General features: G+C 39.6%; 1 protein-coding gene across 2 annotated transcripts in view; it reads left to right on the forward strand.

Moving 5' to 3' along the window:
• The window catches only part of MLLT3 (myeloid/lymphoid or mixed-lineage leukemia (trithorax homolog, Drosophila); translocated to, 3), a 427197-nt gene that overhangs the window by 321361 nt on the left and 82046 nt on the right, over positions 1-23790 (forward strand). For both annotated transcript variants that reach the window (XM_006864467.1, XM_006864466.1), the window contains one exon: positions 10051-10725. In XM_006864467.1, the coding sequence (XP_006864529.1) occupies positions 10051-10725 (675 nt within the window). The remainder of the gene's footprint in view (positions 1-10050; positions 10726-23790) is intronic.

Raw genomic sequence — 23790 nt, forward strand, 5'->3', positions numbered from 1 at the left:
AATGTAAAACTAAAGTTCTCCCATGTAAACTATCATATAATTCACAATAAAACATTAAAAAATATATATATATATGTTGTATCCCCTCTACCTAACACTCATCTGTCAGTTTGTCATATTGTGAAGGCTTATATGTTGCTGTGATGCTGGAAGCTATGCCATTGGTATTTTGAATGCCAGCAGGGTCAGCCATGGTGGGCAGGTTTCAGTGGAGTGTCCAGACTAAGACAGATTAGGAAGAAGGAAAGGTGGACCACTTCTGAATGTTTAGACACTGAAAACCTAATGAATATCAGCAGAACATTGTCAAGATATACTGCAGAAAGATGAGCCCCTCAGGTTGGAATGCACTCAAAATAGGACTGGCGGAGTTGCCTTCACAAAGCAGAGTTGGCCATAATGATATGAATGGAGCAAAGTTCTTGGCTTCTTTAGTTACTGATGAGACACACTCAAAATGAGAAGAAATGGCTGCAAACATCCATTAATAATTGGTACTTGGAACGCACCAATTATGAATCTAGGAAAATTGGCATTTGTTCAGAAGGAAATGAAATGCATAAAGATCACTATTCCAGTCATTGCTGGTGTTGTTCTTAGGGGCCATTGAATAGGTTCCAACTCATAGTGACCCTACATGCAATGGAATGAAACACTGCCCCGTCCTGCGCCATCCTCACCTTTGTTGTTCCGCTTGAGCCCATTGATGCTGCCACTTTGCCATTTCATCTCCTTGGATGTTTTCCTTTTTTTTTTTTGCCCATCCTCCACCATATAAAGCATGATGTCATTCTCTAGGAACTGGTCCCTCCTGATAATGTGTCCAAAGTATGAGACTTGAAGTCTGTCCATCCTGGCTTCCAAGGAGCTTTCTGACTGTACTTCTTCCAACACAGACTTGCTTATTCTTCTAGCAGTCCATGATAACTCAAAAGTATCAATTCTGCTTGGTCTTGCTTATTCATTGTCAAACTTTCATGTGCGTATGAGGCTATTGAAATACCATGACTTGGGTCAGGTGCACCTAGTCCTCAAACTGACGTCTTTGCTCTTGAACATTTTAAATAGATTTTGTGCAGCAGATTAGTTTAGTGTAATATTTTGTTTGATTTCTTGACTTCTGCTTCCATTAGTTTTGATTATACATCAAGCAAATTGAAGTTTTGACAGCTTCGGTCTTTATTCCATTTATTGTAATGTTATTTATTGGTCCAGTGGTGAGGACTTTTGTTTTCTTTACACTGAGTTGCAACCCATGCTGAAGGCTCTAGTCCTTGATCTTCATCAGTACCTTAAGTCCTCTTCACTTGCAGCAAGCATGGTTGTTAATGAGATTTCCCCTAATCCTGATGCCATGTTCTTCTTCATGCAGTCCGATTTAACAGATTATTGTTCAGCACAAAGATTGAATTAGTATGCTGAAAAAATAAAAACTTGGCACTTACCTTTTCTGATTTTAAATAAGTAAGTATCCCCTCATTCTGTTCAAACAGCTGCCTCTTGGGCTGTGTACAGGTTTCTCATAAGCACAATTAAGTGTTTTGGAATACCCATTCTTCGTAATGTTATCCATATCTTGTTATGATGCACACAGTTGAAAGCATTTGCAGTCAGTAAAGCACAGGTAAACAAAACATCTTTCTGTTTTTTTTCTGTGGAACTGACTATCAATTTATCTTATGCAAGTTCAGATTGAACCTGAAAAAATTTAAGACATGTCTACTAGAGCCAAAATATTGATCTTGAATGTATGCCACCTAAATTTAGAGATCATCTCAAGAACTGATTAGACACTAAAGACCAAAAACTAGAGGAGTTGTGGGATGATATCAAGAGCATCATCTATGAAGGAAAAAAAAGGTCATTAATAAGGTAAGAATGAAAGGAAAAAACCAAAATGCATTATCAGAAGAGACTCTGAAATTTGCTATTGCGTGTAGAGAAGTTAAAGCAACTGGAAGAAATGAAGAAGTCAAAGACCTTGACAGAATATTTCAAAGGTCAACTCCAGAAAGCAAAGTCAAGTACTTCAGTGAAATTTTTAAAGATGTAGAATTAGAAAACCAAAAAAGGAAGAACGTGTTGTAGCATTTCTCAAGCTGAAAGAACTAAAGAAAACTATTCAGCCCTGACTTCTAATATTGAAGGATTCTATGGGGAAAATCTTGGGGTGGTGCTGAGCATAAGCACTGGACTATTAACTTCAAAGGCAGTGATTCAAACCCACCATGTGCACCTTGGAAGGCCTATATGGAAATAGCCAAAGAAAAACAGGCTTACATAACTGAAAATAAAGTCAGAGATACAGTTGCAGCAACAACAAAAGGAACAAAAGCATAATGTAAAAAGATGGAATGATGTAGTTACAGAACTTGAAATGAAGAGGAAATCAAGTGAAATTCAAGGGGAAAAAAAACCAAACCTGACTGTTCACCCAAAAATCTAGACCCAGACTTACTCCTACCCCTAGCCTAACCCTTACCCTAGTCCTAATCATAACCCTAACACTAAGTGATGTCCTAGACCTAGCCATAGTCCTAACCCCAACCCTCACTCCTTAGTCCTAATTTCACTTCCTCCCCAGAAGGATTAAAGCCTCAGGTTGCAATATTGAAGGATTTTATGTGCAAAATATTGAATGGTGAAGGAAGCATCAGAAGATGGAAGGTATACACAGAGTCACTATACCAGAAATAAGGGGTTGATGTTCATTTATTTCAAGAGATAGCCTAAGAGCAAGAACTGGTGGTACTGAAGGAAGAATGCCAAACTGCCTTGAAGGCATTGGTGAAAAAGATTGGGTTCATATTTGTACCCCTTCCAAATGTGACTCTACAGAATGGGAAAATCATCAAACAATATCACTAATGTCACATGCAAGAAAATTTTTTCTGAGGATAATTTAAAAAATGATTGGAACAGGGAACTGTCAGAATTCAAGCTATATTTAGAAGAGGATGTGGAACAAGGGATATCCTTGCTGACACCAGACGGATCTTGGTTAACAGAAGGATATTTACTTGTGCTTTCTTGACTATGTAAAGTCTTTCAACTATGTGAATCATAGTAAACTATGGGTAAATTGCAAAGAATGGGTATTCTGGTATCCTTAATTATGCTTGTGAGTTACCTGTACATAGACCAAGAGGCAGTCATTCGAACGGGATAATGGAACAATGAATGGTTTAGAATCAGGAATGGTGTTTGCCAGAATTGTATCCTTTCATCATACTTAGTGTATATGCTGAGCACATAATCTTAGAAACTGGGTTACATGAAGAAGATCATGGCATCAGAATTGGATAAAGGCTCATTAGCAGTCTGCCATATATAGTTGACACAACCCTGCTTGCTGAAAGGGAAAAGGGCTTTAAAGAAAACAATAATCCCCACAACTGGACAAATAAATAACGTTTTGAAAATGGAAACAAGGTTGAAATCGTCAAAGATTTCATTTTACTCAGATCCACAATCTGCGCTCATGGAATAGCCATCAAGAAATCAAACTAATTATGCATTAGGCAGATCTCCACATGACCTGTGTTCAAGAGCAAAGATCTCAATTTGAGGATTAAGGTGTGCCTGACCCATGCCATGTTTTATTACCCCCCCCCCCATTGTTATGCAGTTTACTAGGAAAGTAACAGCTTATGATTCAGGATCAGGAGTATTCAGAATACAGTTCTTCAGTCAAGGTAGTCTCCTCTGAGTCACGCTCAAAGGGTTAAACCATGGTATTTTAATAGCCTCATATTCGTGTGAATGTTGGACAGTGAATAAGGATGATTGTAGAAGAATCCATGCTTTTGAATTATGGTATTAGAGAAGAATATTGACAGTAACATGGACTAACAGAATAATAAATCTGTGTTGGAAAAAGTGCAGCCAAAATGCTCTTTGGAAGCAATGATAACCAAGACATTTTGTCTCTAGTATTTTGAATATATTATCAGGATGGATCAATCCCTGGAAAAACACTTCATGCATGATTAAGTGCAGGTCAGTGAAAAGGAGGAAGGTCCCCAATGAGATGGATTGGCCCAGTGGGCTCAAGCATATCAACAGTTGTGAGGATGGTACAGAATCATTTGTTCTCTTCTGCGTTGGATCACTAACAGTTGAAACTGACTTGAGGGCACCTAACAACAACCCCCTCTGCTGGAACTTATAGAACATTTGTATAGTTCTCTTGAGGGGATGAGTCTTGTTACTCTTTTAAAGTAATTGATCCCTGTTCCCCATTTGCCTTGCATGGTTGACAGCTTTTGAAATTAATCAACTTTAGGAATTCTTTTTAAATTGCAAATAATTATTCTATCTGGAAACTATCAAATTTATTTAATTAATCCTTAGAGTTCAGGAAACTTGCAATGATGTTCCTGAGCATGTATCTTTCCTCCCTCATCTTTCCTCAATATTTGAAACTCGTGGAACAAGGGATAGCCTTGCTGACACCAGATGGATCTTGGTTAACAGAAATTCAGTCTTTTCTTAGGCTTGTTGGAAGTTTTCGTCTGTATTATTTTTAACTATTTTCTCTTTTCTGTTTTTCCCATTTGCTTTTTCAACTAACTCTTCATTTGACTGGTAGCTTAACTTGTTTCAGTGTGTTCTGCAAGTCTCCTATCTTGTGATATTCTTCTGGTATTTTGACATATGGTTGCGGTTTCTTCTAGTTAATTTTATACTGCCAGTTTGATTCTATCTACTGATTACTCATTTTAAGATTTTGTTTGTTATTTTCAGTGAAACTTTTTTATTTTCGTAAATTATTTACCATGCTCTCTTTATACCAATTTTGATTCTCCTTAAGTGGCCATACTATTTTGGACCCAATTTTTGAGTCTCTTCCAGCAGAAATGATATAGTTCTACCCTTCACCCTCCCCTACCTAAAAACAAACAAACAGCCCCACTGCCATGGAGTCCATATTGACAGTGACTCTTTGTAGCATTTCTGAGACTGTAAATCTTTTCAGGAGGAGACAGCCTCATCTTTTTCCTACAGTGTGCGTTATCAGCTCTGCGCTTAACCCACAGCACCACCAGGACTCCTCCCTTATCCTGGTTGTTGTTGTTATGTGCCGTGGAGTTGATTCTGACCCATAGAGACCCCTATATAGGGTTTCTGAGGCTGTAAATCTTTTTGGGAGTAGAAAGCCTCATCTTTCTTCTGCAGAACAGCTGGTAGTTTCAAACTGCTGACCGTGAGGTTCACAGTCCGATTCATAACCACTACGCTACCAGAGCGCCTTCCCTTATCCTTGATATGCTGTTTATAGTCTCAGTGGGGTCAGATTGAAGTTGTTATTTTGAGTGATGAAAACCACAGGAGTCTCCTAGTCTGTAGTGGAGCATCAGGCATACAGCTAGCCTCATAGTATTCCCATCTCAGGACTAGCGCAGACTCTGGAGTACCTTCTAAGCACCTTTGGGGTCTGGGTGTTATACCATGCTCATGCAGTAATCTGTAGGCACAATTCTTCTAGGTCTTGTCTGTGACTCAGAGCAGAGCAGAGCCCTCAAGATGCTCATTAGACCCTGGTTACACTCTTCAGGTTCTGCTCCTTGCTGACTCATGGTCAAGACAGGAAAATGGGTTGGAATTTGAGACTACAGATAAAGTATAAAAGTCAATATTCTGGGGATTTGAAAGTTCAAAGTCAAGGCTTCCCCCCCCCCACCCCCCTTAGAATCCTGACTTTTATACTTTATCTACAGCCTTAGGTGGCATCTGATCCCACTGGCCCCTTCATCATGTGTTTAATAACATTACAGAAGAGACTTCTAGTTTGGGCAGTCTGTTTTTAGTGTCCTGGGTTTCCCTACCCCCTTAATGCACATAACTTTTTGGACTATACACTAACTTTCTGGAAATAATCCTTTTATTATGCAGTTTGGACAAATAAACTCTTCTGGGAGAGTTTATTGGGTTTGGGTAAATGCTCTTCTGGGGTAGTTTATTTGTCCCTATGCAAATTTCGTTGAATAAAATGTGGGTGTTCTAAAAACCATGCAGGACACAGAAGCCAGTGAAAGTAGGGCAGAGACCAAAAATAAGTGCTAGCCAGAGGGAAGAAAGAGGAGCTGGGGAGAAAATCAGTTTTTAGTTATCAGTGGGACTGAGAGAGATGTGAAGATAACATGGAAATTGAAAGCCAGATATCATCAGAAAATCTTACTTTGGCTGATAAGTTACAACCTCTATTTTTGCTTAAATCATTTACTGGAGTTGTTGACAACTAGTATTAGAGGAGATTATACATTAAAGAAGCCCATTCTGTTCCAGAAAATTAAAACAAGGAAGCATTCAGTTGAATCTGAACGGGTGAAAGAAAATATTGTACTGTCTATTCACAGGTTGTAAAGTGAGTGCAGATATATGTATATTTATGTTTAACAAGTCGATTGCTGTAAATAGTTAAGATTTGAATTATGCACCCAAGTTCTCACAGCTTCGATTGCCTTAGTAGCCTCAGGCAAAGAGAATATGAATTATACAACATGTGTAAGTTTCACATTGAATGGTAATTATTTTGTGTTTCTCAGTGATACTTAATGTTGAGGTTAATGGTTCAGCAAAAACTGTGAAGTCAGTGACTAGATCCCTTATTCTTGACTTTGAATCCAATTTTCAATTTTGATTTTATATGTAAGATATTGAGTCTGATGATATAAATTTGAACTTTACCATTTATTGTAGCCCAGGCCAAAGACAATAAAGTTCCATATAATAGAAATGGTTGTTGTTGTTATTGTTGTTATGTGCCGTGGAGTCGGTTCCGACTCATAGCGACCCTACGCAGGGTTTCCGAGGCTGTAAATCTTTACGGGAGCAGACCACCTCATCTTTCTCCCGCGGAACCGCTGGTAGTTTCGAAACTGCTGACCTTGTGGCTCACAGCCCGATTCCTAACCACTACGCTAATAGAAATGGTAGATTTTCTAAATTTTATTTTCATTGGGCTGCTAACTGCAAGGCCAGCAGTTCCAATCTAGTAACTGCTCGCGGAGAAAGATGAGGTTTTCGGCTTCCGTAAAGATCTGTAGCCTAGGAAACCCTATAAGGATCTGTATGAGTCAGAACTGACTCCTCGGCGCACAACCAAGGAGTTGCTAAGGGATATGTTTGTCTGCTAGGGTTCTGTTAGCTAGAAATAAGTTTTTTCTTTGTGATAATTACAAAAGGAAAAGTACCAGGAATAATTGAGTAAACTGCTTGTACAAGATTGATTTGTTGGGTGGGTGGAAAGGTTACAGCAGACATTAAATACCTAGACTGATATGGGAAGTCAAAAGTTGTAAAATCTCTGGCTGTTTGTGCCTAGCATTATGTGGATGTAACTGAAACAAGAACTTAAACTTTTCATGACGCAGAAGCTTTGTAAAATACTACTATGTCCTTTGTGGTTAAAAATTTCATAAAAATAAATCATGTAAAAGTAGCCTTCTTTATTTCCTTCTTGTACTGGAATGTTACTTTATTGTTATTTTATGTTTAACAATATAAATTATGTTGGTAGATTGACAATTGTGCATTTTTCAGTTACATTTGTAAAATTCTCTGTAATTCTCCATGCAGATTGAATATTAATCAGCAGTGTTTGGGTGTTCTTAAGCCGTAATTAGAATACTGATTACAAATTGTCAAAATCCAGTGAGTCAACAAACCAATTTGATAAAAAAAGAAAACCCTCAAGAATATTAGATTTCAGAATGTTCTTCCTTAATTTAGTTTGTCCATTATGCTTTATTTTAATTATTCATAGCATTGCTTATATGCCAGGAAATATCTTATAATAGAATTTGTAAAATGATGAAGTTTCTGTAATATTAGTCCTATTTTTAGCATTCTGCTTTTGTGTCTCAGGTTATAATATTTTGTAAGGAAGTATCTAGTTTGATGCATAAAAGCATGTCTTTGCTTAGTAACATTATCCATTTCAGAGTTTTAAACACAAAATGCTTATTTGCAAGAATAAATTGGAATAATTTGTCATTTTCTCATTGAGCAAATAGCACAAAATTATTGCAAGAAGGAAAAATCACATATTCCTATTCACATAGAGCAGTAAATTTTCATTTTGAGGTAATTACTTTCTAATGCTTGCTTAGGCACATAGGCCCAATAAATAGATGGTTCTGCTGTCTTTACTGTAGAATGCTAGATTTTGAAGAGTAACTACTAGAGCAACTTGTTTGTGTATCATTGGGCTGGAGTAGGTGAGTTAGAATGAAACAGAATAAGACTGAAAATATAAATCTAGTTACAAAATATGGGCATTTATTTGTCTTTGGTTCCATTAAGAGATGGAAGTAAACAAGAAAGAACTCTTCTTTTAGTATTGGGGTGGATTTTTTGCATATCCAGAATCTACTTTTGTTTCTTATATTTACTATAAATAATAGAGATTCAGAGGTAAGTATGGCCTTAGATTATGTCCCTAAACATATATAGGTTATATATTCTGCAGTGTATATATGAGGGGGAAAACAGAAATAGATAGCAAGTAATGCCTTTCTCATCATTACTAAAAATTGCTGAAGATTTTATGGTACATTTTACTTTTAAGTAGAGTCTTTGTTCTAATTTAGTTGTGGTTTTTTTGTGGGTTTTTTTTTGCCAATGGATAAGAGATATACATTCCATAACTGATTTAGTTTTATTGCATTGAAAACTTTGCTGTTTCTCCCACATTGAGAGTTATTGTTATGAAATTTATATTGCTCTTGTGAATCATTGCTATCAGGACTGATTGTGAGTGTTGCAAATATAAAGATAGATGTTTTGTAACAAAAGGAGGGGAGTGGTTGATCTTCCAGTCCAGGAGCGGAGGACCCTGGGACCATCAAGGGAGAAGAGCAGAGTGTGGAATCCTATCCAGAGAAGCAGTGACACCAGAGATGGAGGCAGAGACGATGACGTGGAGAGATAGAGCGGCTGGTGACCCTGGACTCAGGGAGGGAGAGGTGCTGTGTGCTGACAGCCAAGGGGCGGGTTTGCAGGGGGTGCCCTTTGTTTGTTTAAATGGCTGTATATTCTTGAGTGCTTCGGTGTACATCCAAAACAAAAACAACAGGGAATGGAAGCAAATGCTGTTGAATGATGATGCATGGAGAGGATTGTAATCATTTCAATGAAATGAAATATTATAGGATAAATGATGTAAAGCTGATGTTCTTTTATAAAAACTATCAATTCACAAAAAGAAATTTTAAAAAAATTATATTATATTGGTCTTGGGATTCTTTATATTGAAAAAGTATTTAATACGTAACTGTACCTGACCTTGTTATGTGATGCTGGACTACTTGTCTGTTTCCCTCTCAGTCTTGTGGTGTAGCTGGTTGATATTCCTGATATATCAAACACTCCATGGGAGTAGGCAATGAAAAGATAATGGATTTTTTTCAATGAAATTGTTGAAGTTTGCATTTTGCTGCTTTATTGTCTCAACTCATCCAACTACCACTTGATTGTTCTCTCTCTGGTAATTACTGGCATAGCCGCTAGGACCCAGTTCTCTGTAAATCTCTATCAATTTGCCTCTCTAACTTCCTGAATGATTCTTTTCTAGGTTCCCAACAGCATTAATTATTCCCCGACGTCTTATCGTTGGGATCCACTGTATGGCAGCGGGTTTTTGTTGTTGTGTTGTTTTGGTGTTTTGTTGTCATAGCATTTTACAGGTGGTTCTCACAGCCAGTATGAACCATAAATCCAGATCGTTATTATGGGTGGGGGCTGTGTGTGATCCAGCTTTGTAGCTTCTAGAACAGGCATTTGTTTCACATTTGTTGAGCTGAAATGCTTTAAAACTCCGTGCTCCTAATGACTGAGAAGCAGCGTGCTGGCTGCATTGAAAGCCTTGTTACAGTAACGATCCCCGGATTCTCACATTGACCTTTCCTGCTCAATGCATTCTGGTAGTTGGTTTATAGAAAAACCAGTTTCAAAACAATAAGAAGGAGGGTCGTTGTATGCAATTTGTTGCCTCTTCATGTGTGCAGCATGGAGGGTCTCATTTCTTTCTGGTTTGTTTTCTTGCAGGATCCCAATAGGAGTGTCCATACCAGCAGCAGCAGTTGCAGTAGCAGCAGCAGTTGCAGTAGCAGCAGCAGTAGTTGCAGTAGCAGCAGTAGTTGCAGCAGTAGCAGCAGCAGTACCAGTTTTTCAAAGCCTCACAAATTAATGAAGGAGCACAAGGAAAAACCTTCTAAAGACTCCAGAGAACATAAAAGTGCCTTCAAAGAACCTTCCAGGGATCACAACAAATCTTCCAAAGAATCCTCAAAGAAACCCAAAGAAAATAAACCACTGAAAGAAGAAAAAATCGTTCCTAAAATGGCCTTCAAGGAACCTAAACCCATGTCAAAAGAGCCAAAACCAGACAGTAACTTGCTCACCATCACCAGTGGACAGCAAGATAAGAAGGCTCCTAGTAAAAGGCCTCCCATTTCTGAGTCTGAAGAACTCTCAGCCAAAAAAAGGAAAAAGAGTAGCTCAGAGGCTTTATTTAAAAGTTTTTCAAGTGCACCGCCACTGATACTCACTTGTTCTGCTGACAAAAAACAGATAAAAGATAAATCTCATGTCAAGATGGGAAAGGTCAAAATTGAAAGTAGTGAGACATCAGAGAAAAAGAAATCAACATTACCACCATTTGATGATATTGTGGATCCCAATGACTCAGATGTGGAGGAGAACATGTCCTCGAAATCTGATGTGAGTAGTCTTGTTGCTTTCAATTCTTTCGTAACTTTGTTTTAAAGGTTTTATTTCAGATCGCTTCATGCAAAATAATAGAAGAAAGAAAATGAATGTTGGACCATTAAGATGATAGCATGGATGTAGACATGGCCCAGGAATGAGTTTCCTTAACTAAATAGAAAGGAGGAAATAAAATCACTAAGGCATTTGCAGATTTTCCAACTATGATTAAAGTTATTAAGGAAAGATACACTCTCTAACATAACAGTGAGTCATTGGAATGACAGCAGAAACATTTAGCTTCTAGTTAGAGTTTGGTTCCTCCACTTGGTTTAGGAAGGTGACACAGAAGTACTATGACATCAATACACGTGAACATAAATTTGAAAAAGAAAATCAGAAAATATTGGGAAGCAGCTATAATGTTGATCAAATTTTGTTCAGTAGATTGAAGTCATTTGTGACAGAGAGCTGCTGATAGTATTTTTACAGGTTTATGGAGGCAAGCTTTACATAACAATAAGTCTCACATATTTGAAGTTTATAATTTGATATGTTGACATGTGTACACACCTGTGAAACCCAGTGACTATTTTGAATATGAAATATTTACATTCCCCACCCTGAATTGTATAGCGTCTGATTTGAATGGGTTGGCCTGACCTTCACGGAAAAAAAAAAAAAGTTACTTGATGTTGGAATTTAGCCTTAATGATTACTGATTTGTCAGAGTTGGAAGGGACTTTCAGGTTATCAGGCTAACTTTTACCAATGTAAAAACTCCTACATTTCTAGTGACCAGACTTTTCTCAATCAAAAAGATGGTCTACACCCTTTCTGGAGAATAAACATTATTTGCTATGAAGTTACTCCTCATTTTTCTGTTTCCTCAGTTACTTGTCAGTCATAACCTGTCTCGATACTCTTGTGTTACACAATGGCCCTCTAAGGTGCTTGACTAGATATTGCTGGCAGTTTCAGAATACATTTCTTTCTGCCCCATGTGGTTGTCCCACAAATGTCCCTAGTTCAAAGACTGTTCTGATTTGCATTGACCGTTCTGGCTAACCCAGGTCAGGAGTTAACCTGGTATTGATACACATCCTCAGTGGTCCACAGACCACCTCCCTCCTACTTTTTCTCTGTAGCTCATCTTAACATTCTAATGGAAGATTAGTTAGGATCAGAATAGTTTAGGAAATCCTGGAGACTGGGTACTTTGTTCCTATGTTTGGTTAAAGGCTTTCTCTTTGTAATTTGTGAAATGGAGATGACAGCTGATGAGGTTTATTCCAGTGTTTTATGCATGTATTTCTCCTCTTTTGCTTCTTACTGTTACTGCTCATCTTAATTAGAAAGTGACTCATAATGCAGTTGTTACTAGAAACTCTTTGTAATGTTTGACTTTTGTTTCAAATCACCCAGAAATGTTATTTGATGCTATTGGGGTGTGATTAGTCTATCAAGACTGTCGTTTAGCAACTTTATTTTTCTAGCTTCTGACATGTTGTGATTCTTTTAGAACGGAGGTTTTCAAATTCCGGGCTGTGATTCATTGGTGAACCATGAATTCAATTTAGTACGTCATCATTATCACTCAAAAATCAGACTACAATGTAGACAGTATGGGTAAATAATGATTTGTGAAAAATACCATTTCAGAGGTGTGTGTATGTATGTTTATGGTGGAAAGTTTGAAAGGCCACTTTCTAGAATAACATTCATAAAGCACTATTGAATAAACCACTATTGAATAGTATAATTGCATACTATTGAATATGTAATTTTATCCCAATCTTCCTCTTTTGTTAATTCTTTTGTGCTCCTTTTGTTGGGCCTCTTACTTCCTCTTTGTATATATAACTTACAAGGCATGGTTTTTCTTTGAATAAAATTCTTACTCTACTTGGTGTTTTGTCTACAGCGTTAACTTGAAAAATCCTCTGGAATGAAGAGTTAGAATCGTAATTCTTGCAATATATAGTACATTTTCGATACAGTGAATGAATGACATACTAAAACCACATCTAGTAATACAAGTAATTATAACAGATACTCTTGCACTGTCCTCCTCAGGTCATTAAAAAAGAAAACCTCTAAAGAATTTTGGGGCACTACTTGGCTTTCAGTCTTCTGGTAATAGAAATAAGGAGCCCTGGTTCCGTGGGTAAAGTGTTGAGTTACTAACAAAAAGGTTGGTGGTTCAAATCCATCAGCAGTTCCATGGGTGAAAGATGAGGTGGTCTTATTCCCGTGAAGACTTAGAGCCTTGGAAATTTTAGGGAACAGCTCTACTCTGATCTATGTTATTGTTGTTAAGTGCCATCTAGTTAATTTCTGACTCATAGCGACCCTGCATATGGTTTCAGAGGAGCAGCTGGTAAGTTTGAACTGCTAATCTTGTAGTTCAAACCAATCTTGTGGTGTAGTGCATTATCCTGAAGAAGCACCACACCAGGTCTCTACTCTGATCTGTATAGGGTCCTTATGACTGGTCAGCAGGTTTGATTTGATTTTGAAAATAGTAAGACACGAAAAACAATCAGAAGACTGTGAAGAACTCTCGAGAAATGATGACCTACCTGGTGGATCTGCAAAGAAAACATCTTGCTTCTGGACAGGTCATTACAGTTAAAGGGAAGAACTTTTTAAAGGAGCTTTTCATAATGAACCTAGATTTCAGGTTTTATATAAAAATTCAAATGCATTATTATTAAGATTGATTCATTGTTGTTGTTGTTAAGTGCCGTTGAGTCAATTCCGACACATAGTGACCCTGTGTAGGGTTTCCAAGGAGCAGCTGGTGAGCTTGAACCACTGACCTTGTAGTTCAAATGACTTTGCAGTCTGATGCATTAACCCACAGCACCACACCAGGACTCTTGAATTTGCTGATTCATATAGTTATCTGTAAGGAGCTCTGGTAGTGTAGTGGTTACAAATAGGGCTGCCAACCTCAAGGTCGGCATTTCAAAACTGCCAGCCGTTCCATGGGAGAAAGATGAGGCGTTCTGCTCCTCTAAAGATTTACAGCCTCGGAAACCCTGTACAGGGTCACTATGAGTCAGAACCAATTCCAGGGCCCGAAACAACAACAGCGTAGTTATCTATGAGTAGGAACCAACTCAATGGCATTTACAACAACATAGTTATCTTTGGAGTCCTGGTGTGGTGCTATAGGATAAAGCACTTGACCACAAGCTTGGTATGAACCACAAGTTCAACAGTTCAAACTCACCAGCAGCTCTTCGGAAACCCTTTCCAGTGTCACTATGAGTCGGCACCAACTCAACGGCACTTGACAACAACAACATAGTTATCTTTGGATTCCTGGTATGGCACTGTAGGATCAGCACTGGACTGCGAACCACAACATCAGCAGTTCAAACACACCAGATGATCTTCTGAAACCCCATACAGGATCACTGTGAGTCGAAACCTACTCAGTGGTACTTAGCAACAACAACAACAGCATTATTGTTTTCTTTGGTTAAGTTTTTACTTACTTTGTATATAAGAAGACAGAGATAAGATGCGCATCTCTGGTTCATATGCCTGTATATTTTTGAGGAATCATTTATTTGTTAAGAAGTATGGAGAGGTTGGAAGGTAGATTGATTGGTTATCAGGTATGTTGGAAATATGGAGTCTGCACTCTGGTGCACAACTGGCTGGTTTTGAATCCCAGCTTCACCACTGATCTTGGAAAGATGACTTAACCTTCTCTGTTTCTTAATTTCTTCTTTTGTAAAATGGAGTTTGAAATAGTAGCTACTGGTAACTTGTTTATTTTGGGGAAAATTAATGTATGGAAAGTGCTTCTTCGTACAGTAATCAATAAATGCTACCTAGTTATTGTTATGTATGGCCTGACTTCTTTAAAAGATTCTGTAAAACTCTAATGTCCTTTTTCCAATGCTTATCTATACACTTTAAGGAGCTCTGGTAGTGTAGTGGTTACGAGTTGGGCTGCCAACCTCACAGTCAGCAGTTCGAAACTACCAGCGGTTCTACAGGAGAAAGATGAGGCTTTCTGCTCCCGTAAAGATTTACAGCCTTGGAAACCCTGTGCAGGGTCACTGCGAGTTGGAACTGACTCCACGGTACTTAACAACAGCATATATACACTTCAAGTAGGGAGTGAGCATTTGGAATCGATATAGAATGTTGCTTGGTATTTTGTCTGGAGATGGAACATGGACTTGATAATGATATTGGATGTGTTACATCCAAACCCAACCCAAACCTACTGCCAGTGTGTCCATTCTGACTGCCCTGTGGAGGCCAAAGTGGCGGCGGTGGTGGTTATGTGCTGTGGAGTGAGTCAGTTCCGACTCATAGCGACCCTGCATAGGATTTCCAAGGCTGTAAATTTTTATGGGAGCAGAAAGTCTCCTCTTTCTCCTGCAGACAGAGTAAATCGACTTCTTAAGGTTCCAGAGTGTAAATCTATGGTAGTAAAGAGTAGCTAGTAGGCTTGAACCATTGACCTTGTGGTTAGCAGCCCAATGCTTAACGCATAGCTACACCAGCCCTCCTTATGTTTTCTGCATTGTTGTTGTGATGTGTCATTGAGTCGTTTCCTACTTACAGCAACTTTGGTGACTTTGAACTGCCAACCTTATGGTTAACAGTCAGTCCAGTGCTTGTGACACTAGGATTCCCATGTATTACATAATAACTAGAAAATCACAGGACAGAAAGTCTAAGTCTTGAACTAAAAGTCAAGCCAAAGTTTCCTAGGACCTTTTAGCTTTTCAGTTCCCTGAAATACACTAATATATGTAGCACTGTGGATAGGCAGTTGGTAGTTTTTGTTTTTAAGTTGTTACTGTTGTTGGAGTCCTGGTGTGCCGCTGTGGGTTAATGCGCTAGACTGCAAAGCCGTTTGAACTGCAAGGTTGGTGATTCAAAGTCACCAGCTGCTCTTCAGAAACCCTATACAGGGTCACTATGGGTCAGAATCGACGCGATGACACTTAACAACAACTGTTGTTGAAAGCTGGACAGTGAATAAGGAAGACAGTAGAAGAATTGATGCTTTTGAGTTATGGTCTTAGAGGAGACTATTGAAAGTGCCATGGGCTACCAAAAGAACCAATAGATTCATGTTGGAAGAAGTGCAGCCAGAGTTGTCCTTGGAGGCCAGGAAGGCCAAACTTCATGTCTCATACTTCAGACATATTGTCAGGAGGGACCAGTCACTGGAGAAGTATATGTCTGGTAAGATGGAGGGTGAGAGAAAAAGAGCAAGACCCCCAATGAGATCGATTGGCCAAGTGGCAGCATCGATGGACTCAAGCGTGGCAACAATTGTGAGGTTGGCCCAGGATCGGGCAGTGTTTCGTTCTGCTGTGCATAAGGTCGCTATGAGTCAGTACTGACTCGACACCTAACAAAAACAACAACAACTGTTGTTGAAAGAAGACAACTTAAAAGATGTTTTTGCCTATAAGTAAGTTTTGTCATTCTTGAACTGCTTTCCATGTTCATGAATATACAGAAATCAATTATTGTCACCTGAAAGTTCATCAATAGTTTGGGAGTTGTCAGGTAGGAAGATAGAAAGACTTCCTAATGAGTGACTATTATTCAGCAAGTTGAGAATCCAGGATGAGGGGATGTTCTTGCTATGAACCTAAATGTTAGTTAGCACTAAGAATGGTTTACATTCAAGAATCTGGCTACTTCCCCTTGCAATGAAGATGTTTTGCAGTTAGGAATGATCTCTTTGGGACCATACTGGCTCACTATACTTAGGAAAAGTGATCTTAATAGTGACTGACACCAAGCATGAATGGAAGAGGGGTGGTCTGAGTTTATCTGTGTCATTGCAGGTTTCATAAACTTGTTTAAACTTCAATTGATGATTTTAAAAAAGCAAATTCATGTATCTCTCATTTGTTTTGTAATTTCTCAGTTTTTGTTTTGTGTCTTTCATATAACTTTTTCTAAAGAGAAAATTTGAGTTTGTATAGTTTTTATAAGACTAGGAACTTTAATATTCATGGAGGAAGGGAGGAAGAAAACAGTACAAGAAAATAAAAATAACCATTTATGATTGGGTTTGGTTAACATAGTCATTTCCTAATCAGTGCTGTTACAAATTGAGTTGTGTCCCCAGACCCTATCCTGACCCTAAAAATGTGTTGTAAATCCTATCCTCTGTGTAGCGTAGTGGTTACGAATCGGGCTGCGAACCTTAAGGTCAGTGGTAACAAATCGGGCTGCGAACCTTAAGATCAGTGGTTCGAAACTACCAGCTGCTCCGCGGGAGAAAGATCAGGCTTTCTACTCCCGTAAAGATTTATACCCTCGGAAACCCTCTATGGGGTCGCTATGGGTTGAAACCGACTCTACGGCACTTAACAACAACATGTCAGTGCAATGAGCCCTGGTAGCACAATGGATAAAGTGCTCCACTGCTAACCAGAAGGCCTGTCCCTGGAACACACTAGCAGCTCTGTGGGAGAAAGACTGTGGGGCAGTCCCACTGTGTCCTGTAGACTCTTGATGACAGTGGCTTTGGGGTGGTTTTGTGTGCTTTGTTATGTTAATGAGGCAGGATTAGTGTGAGGTATATCATGAGTCCTCTCTGTTGAGATATAAAACAGATGAAACTAGCCAACTGGTAAAGCCATGGGAGGGAAGATGCATGCCATGCTCATGAAGATCCCCCAGGAACGGAACTCAGAAGAGATGAAGATCTTCCTCCAGAGCCTTTTCCTGAATTTAGACTTCTGTTCTTCTGTGAGAAGATAAATCTCTGAGGGGTAAAGCCAGCCACTTGCGCTCTTGATGTTTCAGCACTCTAGAGAACTGAGTTGCATGGCTTGACTTTTTTGCATGGCTTTTGTTTGAGATTTGTTTGTCATTTAGAAGTGGAATTATTAGAAGTTCTTTAGATATGGGCAAGCGAAATTTGGCAAAATGTTGTCCCTGTGAGAAATTAGTTGTGAATCGAGTTTCCTGATCGTTTTGGCCTACCAAAGTGTTTTCTTTAGGAAGAAAGACAAACAGCTCATCAGATAGTAAGCAAGCATTCTTTCCAGGGGTGGGGTGGTGGTTAAGATACAGGATAAATACTACAAATCACCTTAGCAGAAGTTTCTTTCAACAAGAAAAAAAAGGAAGGAGAAGGAAAAAGAAAACTTCCCTTCTTTTGTTGTGCCTGTTTCCTCCCACCCCACCCTGTTCATTGCCCTGCTTACACTGTCTGGTGCTGGCAGTAAATGTCCTGCTGTTGAATCATTGGCCTTAGGTTTTGATGTGAAGGAAGGTTGCCACAGCCAGAGAAGAAGGTCTTTATTGTGTTTTCAAAGTGGCTTTTTAATGACTTGTAATTCCAGCACATGCAAGAGCTGTAAAGTCTGTAAGTATGGCCAGGGAGCAGCTGGAGAGGCCATTTATTAAAGGGGCTGCGCTGGCTCTCCAGGGGGGAGGGGAGTTCTCATTCTGAGCTCCTATTCTCTGTGTTTTATAACTGGAGGTAAAAATACCTGCAGGGTTGCAATTCTTCCTCCTGGTAGATTCAGTTCAGTGCCTAGCATTCATTAAAAACAATTGTGAGAAAGTTAACTTTGTTGGGCGCATGGAGCTACTACATCACCTGATCCCATTTTCTAATTTTTGTTTGTTTGTCTCTTATGTTACATGTGATCAGATGGAGAAGGGTACAGTCTAGCCAGCCAGCTGTTCATGTATGTACTCACCCACGTTCCTGACTTGCTCCAAAAAGGATTTGAAACAGTGAAAAGGGAGCATAGAAAAAAATAAGAAGAGTTAGAGACCCTTTGTCTTTCTTGTTCCTGTAATAGACCGCCTAGCCTATGTTCAATCTTTTCATTATATAATTCCTGGAAAGCTGTTGGGTAGCTGAACATCATGAATAAGGAGCCCTTTCACTGCAGGGTTGGTTGTTCTCTGCAGTTGCCAATGTTCAGTATTTTTACTCACATGTACTGAGCCAATGTCTCCCAGTAAGTCTCCCTAAGTCTTATTTGAGAGACTCCCATCATGCCTATTCCTTGCATATCTGTTTTTGACTCTAAGGCATGTGACTAAAGCTAAAGATGTGATTTGACATGGTCTTTGCAACACCAGCTTTACCTTACCTTAGTGATGTCTGGGACTTCTCGTGTGGCACTGTTTGATAAGCATTGGATGGGAACCACAAGGTTGGCGGTTCAAACCCACCAGCTGTACCTTGGAAACCCTGTACGGGGTCGCTGTGAGTCAAAATGGACTGAGTGGCACTTCACAACAATAACAGCAGTGTCTTACAATCTTTGGGGAGTGTGAACAGTTCGGAGGTTGGCTGCATACTGGAAGGTACCTCAGAAGGAAGGCCTGCTGATCATCTCTTGAAAAAAGTCATTGAACCCCTGGTGGAGCGTAATTCTATTCGAACACATGAGGTCACCCTGAGCTGGAATCCATTCAACTGCAGCTAGTTTAGGGATGTATTTATCGCTGTATTTGCTATGCATCAGTCATCCTTTTAAGCATTTTTTGTGTTTTAACCTCAAAACCACTCAGTGAATTGTTGTTGTTAAGTGCCGTCAAGGCAGTTCCAACCAATAGCGACCCTGTAGTGGATTTCCAAGGTGGTACGCCTCAGCGGAGGAGGAGCAGGAGAATTCCCGCACCTACTATGAGTGCCACTACCCTCTCTGCACCACGATTGAGATGCAGCTCCGGAGTTCAACATCTGTGGGCGGTGCCAGGAGGCCCACTACGGAGGCTGGCAGTGCCAGCAGAAGGACTGGGCTGCCCACAAGGAGCACTGCCGTGAGAAGAAACACCCTGGTCCACATGAGCTTGAGCTGGAGCGGTGACCGCCAGGTGCAGGCGCTGCCCAGCCACAGCCCTAGGGCACAGTGGACACACACTGGTGGTTGGACCTGGAGGCAGACGCCTCAGTGCTTCTCATGCGGAGCCAGCAGGCTGCCCGCCTGGACGTTTCCATTATTTATATGTTATTATGTTTGTAAACTCATGTACAGTTTGTTTTTGTGGGGGAGAGGTAGTGGAAGGGTTAGAAATCACAAACAGAATCGTTTGCTGTTATCCTCAAATGGCTGGCTGTCACCCACGCGTCTCAGATGGCCACAGAGTGGGCGCTTCCCACCCGAGCACCTGAACACCCAAGCCAGCAGCTAGCAGAGGAGGGTTAGCGCTGGTGCCTGCTCGCACCATCTGCATGGAAGTTGTGTTTACAAACGAAGTAAAGGGGCAGATCACTTGAAAAAAGAAAAAAAGGATGTGTTTGAACCACCAACCTTGCAATTCAAACTGAGTTTTCAGTCTATCACATTATCCAACCAGGACTATGCTCTGTGCATCGGTACTATTTTATTCTCATTTTTTTAATGACGAAACTGAGACTCAAAGGATAAGAATATGCTGAAGGTCATCTGACACGGATCCCAGCAACATCTGACTCAGCAGCATTTGGAGGTAAAGGAAATAATTTTTTCCCTACCATGAATTCATACTAAAATCACAAAAAAATGTGCTTCATGAACTTGGCGTCACTGCCATGTCCCATTCATGAATCATATTTCTTTTATCTATTGACTTAGGTTTTACCAACAGCCTTTAGGTGGTGATAGGTTCTACTACTCCTAAGTGGATTTGACATGCAAACCAGAACTGATGGAAGTCTTGAAAAACATCCAGGAACCTCAAACTTCATGTACAGACATAGCTCGGAGAAACTGCGGCTTTGGTTCAAGACCACCGCAGTAAAGTGAATATTGCAATAAAATGAGCCACATAAGTTTTTGGTTTCCCAGTGTGTGTAAGAGTTATGCATACTGTGGTCTACTAAGTGTGTAGTGAAATTATGAAAACAGTTTGAAATATTGTGAGGATAACCAAATTGGACACAGAACAACAAAATGAGCAGATACTGTTGGAAAAATGGTGACAATAGCCTTGCTTGCTTGATTGCAGGATTACCACAAGCCTTCAGTTTGTCAAAAGTGCAGTATCTGTGATACGCAGAAAAGCAGAGTGCAGTAAAAGGAATATGCCCATATGTATTCGCTTACAACAAAACAGACTCATAGTTCTAGGTTACACAATATTGAAATGTATTGTCAGTACTATTTCCTTGCTTTTGCATGGGAATTTATGTGTAACAGAGCTGAGCTGCAATATCGAGCTTTCCCAGAAGGTGCCACCAAATAACAAATGGTGTCGTCCAATTATGAGTTTTCCCTCTTTTTTATTTTTCTAGTTACATTTTGTAATTTCCTTTTATAATCGAAACCATTCAAGAAAATGCAACGGCTTGAAGGTGGCTTTCTTTTGGTGTCCTCATAATTATTTAAGTAAATTTGAGAAATTGTTCTCAGTGGGTAGCAGTTTATGACCACAAAGCAAATCACCCCTTCGAGGTTTCTTTAGGTCACTAAAGGTGGCTGTATCAGGAAATGCTTCCAGATAAAGTCAATGTTTCTATTGATGGTGGTGGTGACTATGTGTCATTGAGGTGGTTCCAACTCATTGCGACCCTGTGTAGGGTTTCTGAGGCTGTGAATGTTTATGGGAGCAGAAGGCCTCATCTTTTTCTTGAGGATTGACTGGTAGATTTGAACTACTGATCTTAGGTAAGCAGCCTAGCTCATAATCCACTAAGCACCAGGGCTCTTGACGTTTCTCTTAGGCAGGAGAATGTTAAGACACATTTAAATGTTTGAAGACTACAAACCTTTGCCTTGAAGTTTTGAAACTATAGAGGATAAGAATGTGGGACCCTCGAGCAGGGAGCAATATGCAATCACTGACATGGAGAAAAGGAGTTTGCTTGACTTCAGTAGTCTTGGGGGGAAGGGATATATGTAAGGAGCCCTCAGATAGACTTTCAATAATGAATTACTGCAGTGCCCCTGGTTTGGGCCCTTAGTGTTTGGAATTACAGTACTTAAAACAAAAAAAAAAAGTTGTTATGACCTTTGCCTTATTTAAGTGGTCCATTTAAAAAATATATATGGTATACATTCCTGCCACTGAGTAATTAAAAATTTTTCATAAAAAATTGTAACACTGATTTATACATTTTTATTACTTTAGTGTTATTCAAAAACAGTTATGAAATTCTTATAAATAAAGGCGGTATATTGTTGCTAGGTGTTTTTGAGTTTGGTTGTGACTTATCAAGACCATATAACAGAGTAGAACTGCCTCATAGGTTTCCTCGACTGAAATCTTACTGGAAGCAGGTCTTTCTCCATGGAAGCCACTGGGTGTGTTTGAATCATCACTTAACCATTGGATCTGCAGAATTCCTAGGAGTCCTGGTGTGGTGCTGTAGGATAAAGACTGAACCGCAAGGTCGGCAGTTCAAACTCAATAGCCGCTCCTCGGAAACTGTGCAGAGTCGCTATGAGTCAGTCATTAGTGTCTCGTGTATCAAGTCTTGAGATGGTCTTTAAATTCAGGTGGGATATAATCAAGGAGTCCTGGTGTGGCTCTGTAGGATAAGCACTAGACTGCAAGCTCGGTTTGAACTGCAAGGTTGGCAATTCAAACACTACAGCCGCTCCTCGGAAACTCTATACAGGGTCACTATGAGTTAGAAACAGCTCTGCAGCACTTAACAACAAAATATTCAAGATCATCTTTTGACTCTTGTGCAGTTTTAATTTTCTTCAGCTTCAGTCTGAACTTGCATATGAGCAACTGATGATCTGTTCCACATTGGGCCCTATCCTTGTTTTGGCTGATGATATGGAGCTTTTCCACCGACTCTTCCTAAAGATGTAGCAAATTTGATTCTGATGAGCTCCATGTTGTTGAAAAAAGTATTTGTAATGAATTCTATCATGGGATTTCCAGCATCATTTCTTTCACTAAGACCATATTTTCTGACTACTAATCCTTCCTCTTTGTTTCCAACTTTCATGTTCTGAAACACCATTAATTATCAATGCAACTGATTGTATGTTCGATCAATATTAGATTGAAGAAGTTGGTAGAATTCTTCAGTTTTCATCATCACTGGCTTTAATAGTTGGTATGTAAATCTGAATAATAGTGGTAGGCATATGGATGTTATCCTATCACAGACAGCATTGTACTTAAAGATTTTAAAATATTGGAATAATGGAATATATAATATTGGAATACGAAATAATGGAATGGAATGCCATTCCTCTTGAATTTGTCACACCTGGAATAGTAAACCATGTGATTGTCAGATTGAAAATAGCTTATACAAGTACAATTTCAGCTCACTAATACCTAGGATATTGATCTTTATTTGTTCCATTTCATTTTTGATGACTTTCAACTTCTCAGATTCATACTTCCTACATTCCACGTTCAGATTATTAATGGATAGTTGCAGCTATCTCTTCTTATTGTGGGTTTGCCCCATCAGCAAACGAAGGTCCCAAACACTTTGCGCCATTCATTAAGGTCAGCTCTACTTTGAGGAAGCATCTCTTCCCCAGTCATATTTTGAGTGCTTTTCAACCTGAAGGGATCACCGTTCAGCACTATATCCAGCATTCTGCTGCCATTCATAAGTGTTTCAGTGGCTAACCATTCAGAAGCAGTCCGGTTCTCCTTCCTAGTCTGTGTGGAAGCTCCACTGTAATCTGTCTACCATGGTGACCCTGCTGATATTTACTGGTCGCATAGCTTCCAGCATCATAGCAACACTTAAACCATCATAGCATGACAGACTGACAGGCTAGTGGTGGTTCTAACTCATCCTGACCTTGTATGTTGTTAAGTGCCGTTGAGTCAGTTCCCAACTCATAGCGACCCTGTATAGGATTTCCAAGGAGCAGCTGGTAAGTTAAACCACTGACCTTGAGGTTCAAACCAACTTTGCAGTCCAGTACATTAACCCAGAGCACCCTTACTAGGACTCCATGACCCTGTATACTTGGTTGGTTATTCGTCGATACCAACTCATAGTGACCCTATATAGGGTTTCTGAGGCTATAAATCTTTATGGGAGCAGAAAGCCTCATCTTTCTCCCATGGAACAGCTGGTAGTTTTCAACTGCTTATCTTGAGGCTAGCCATCCAACTCATAACCCCTACACTACCAGAGGATTTCCA

The sequence above is a fragment of the Chrysochloris asiatica genome, unplaced genomic scaffold (assembly GCF_000296735.1).
Source record: "Chrysochloris asiatica unplaced genomic scaffold, ChrAsi1.0 scaffold00065, whole genome shotgun sequence".
Lineage (NCBI taxonomy): Eukaryota > Metazoa > Chordata > Mammalia > Afrosoricida > Chrysochloridae > Chrysochloris > Chrysochloris asiatica.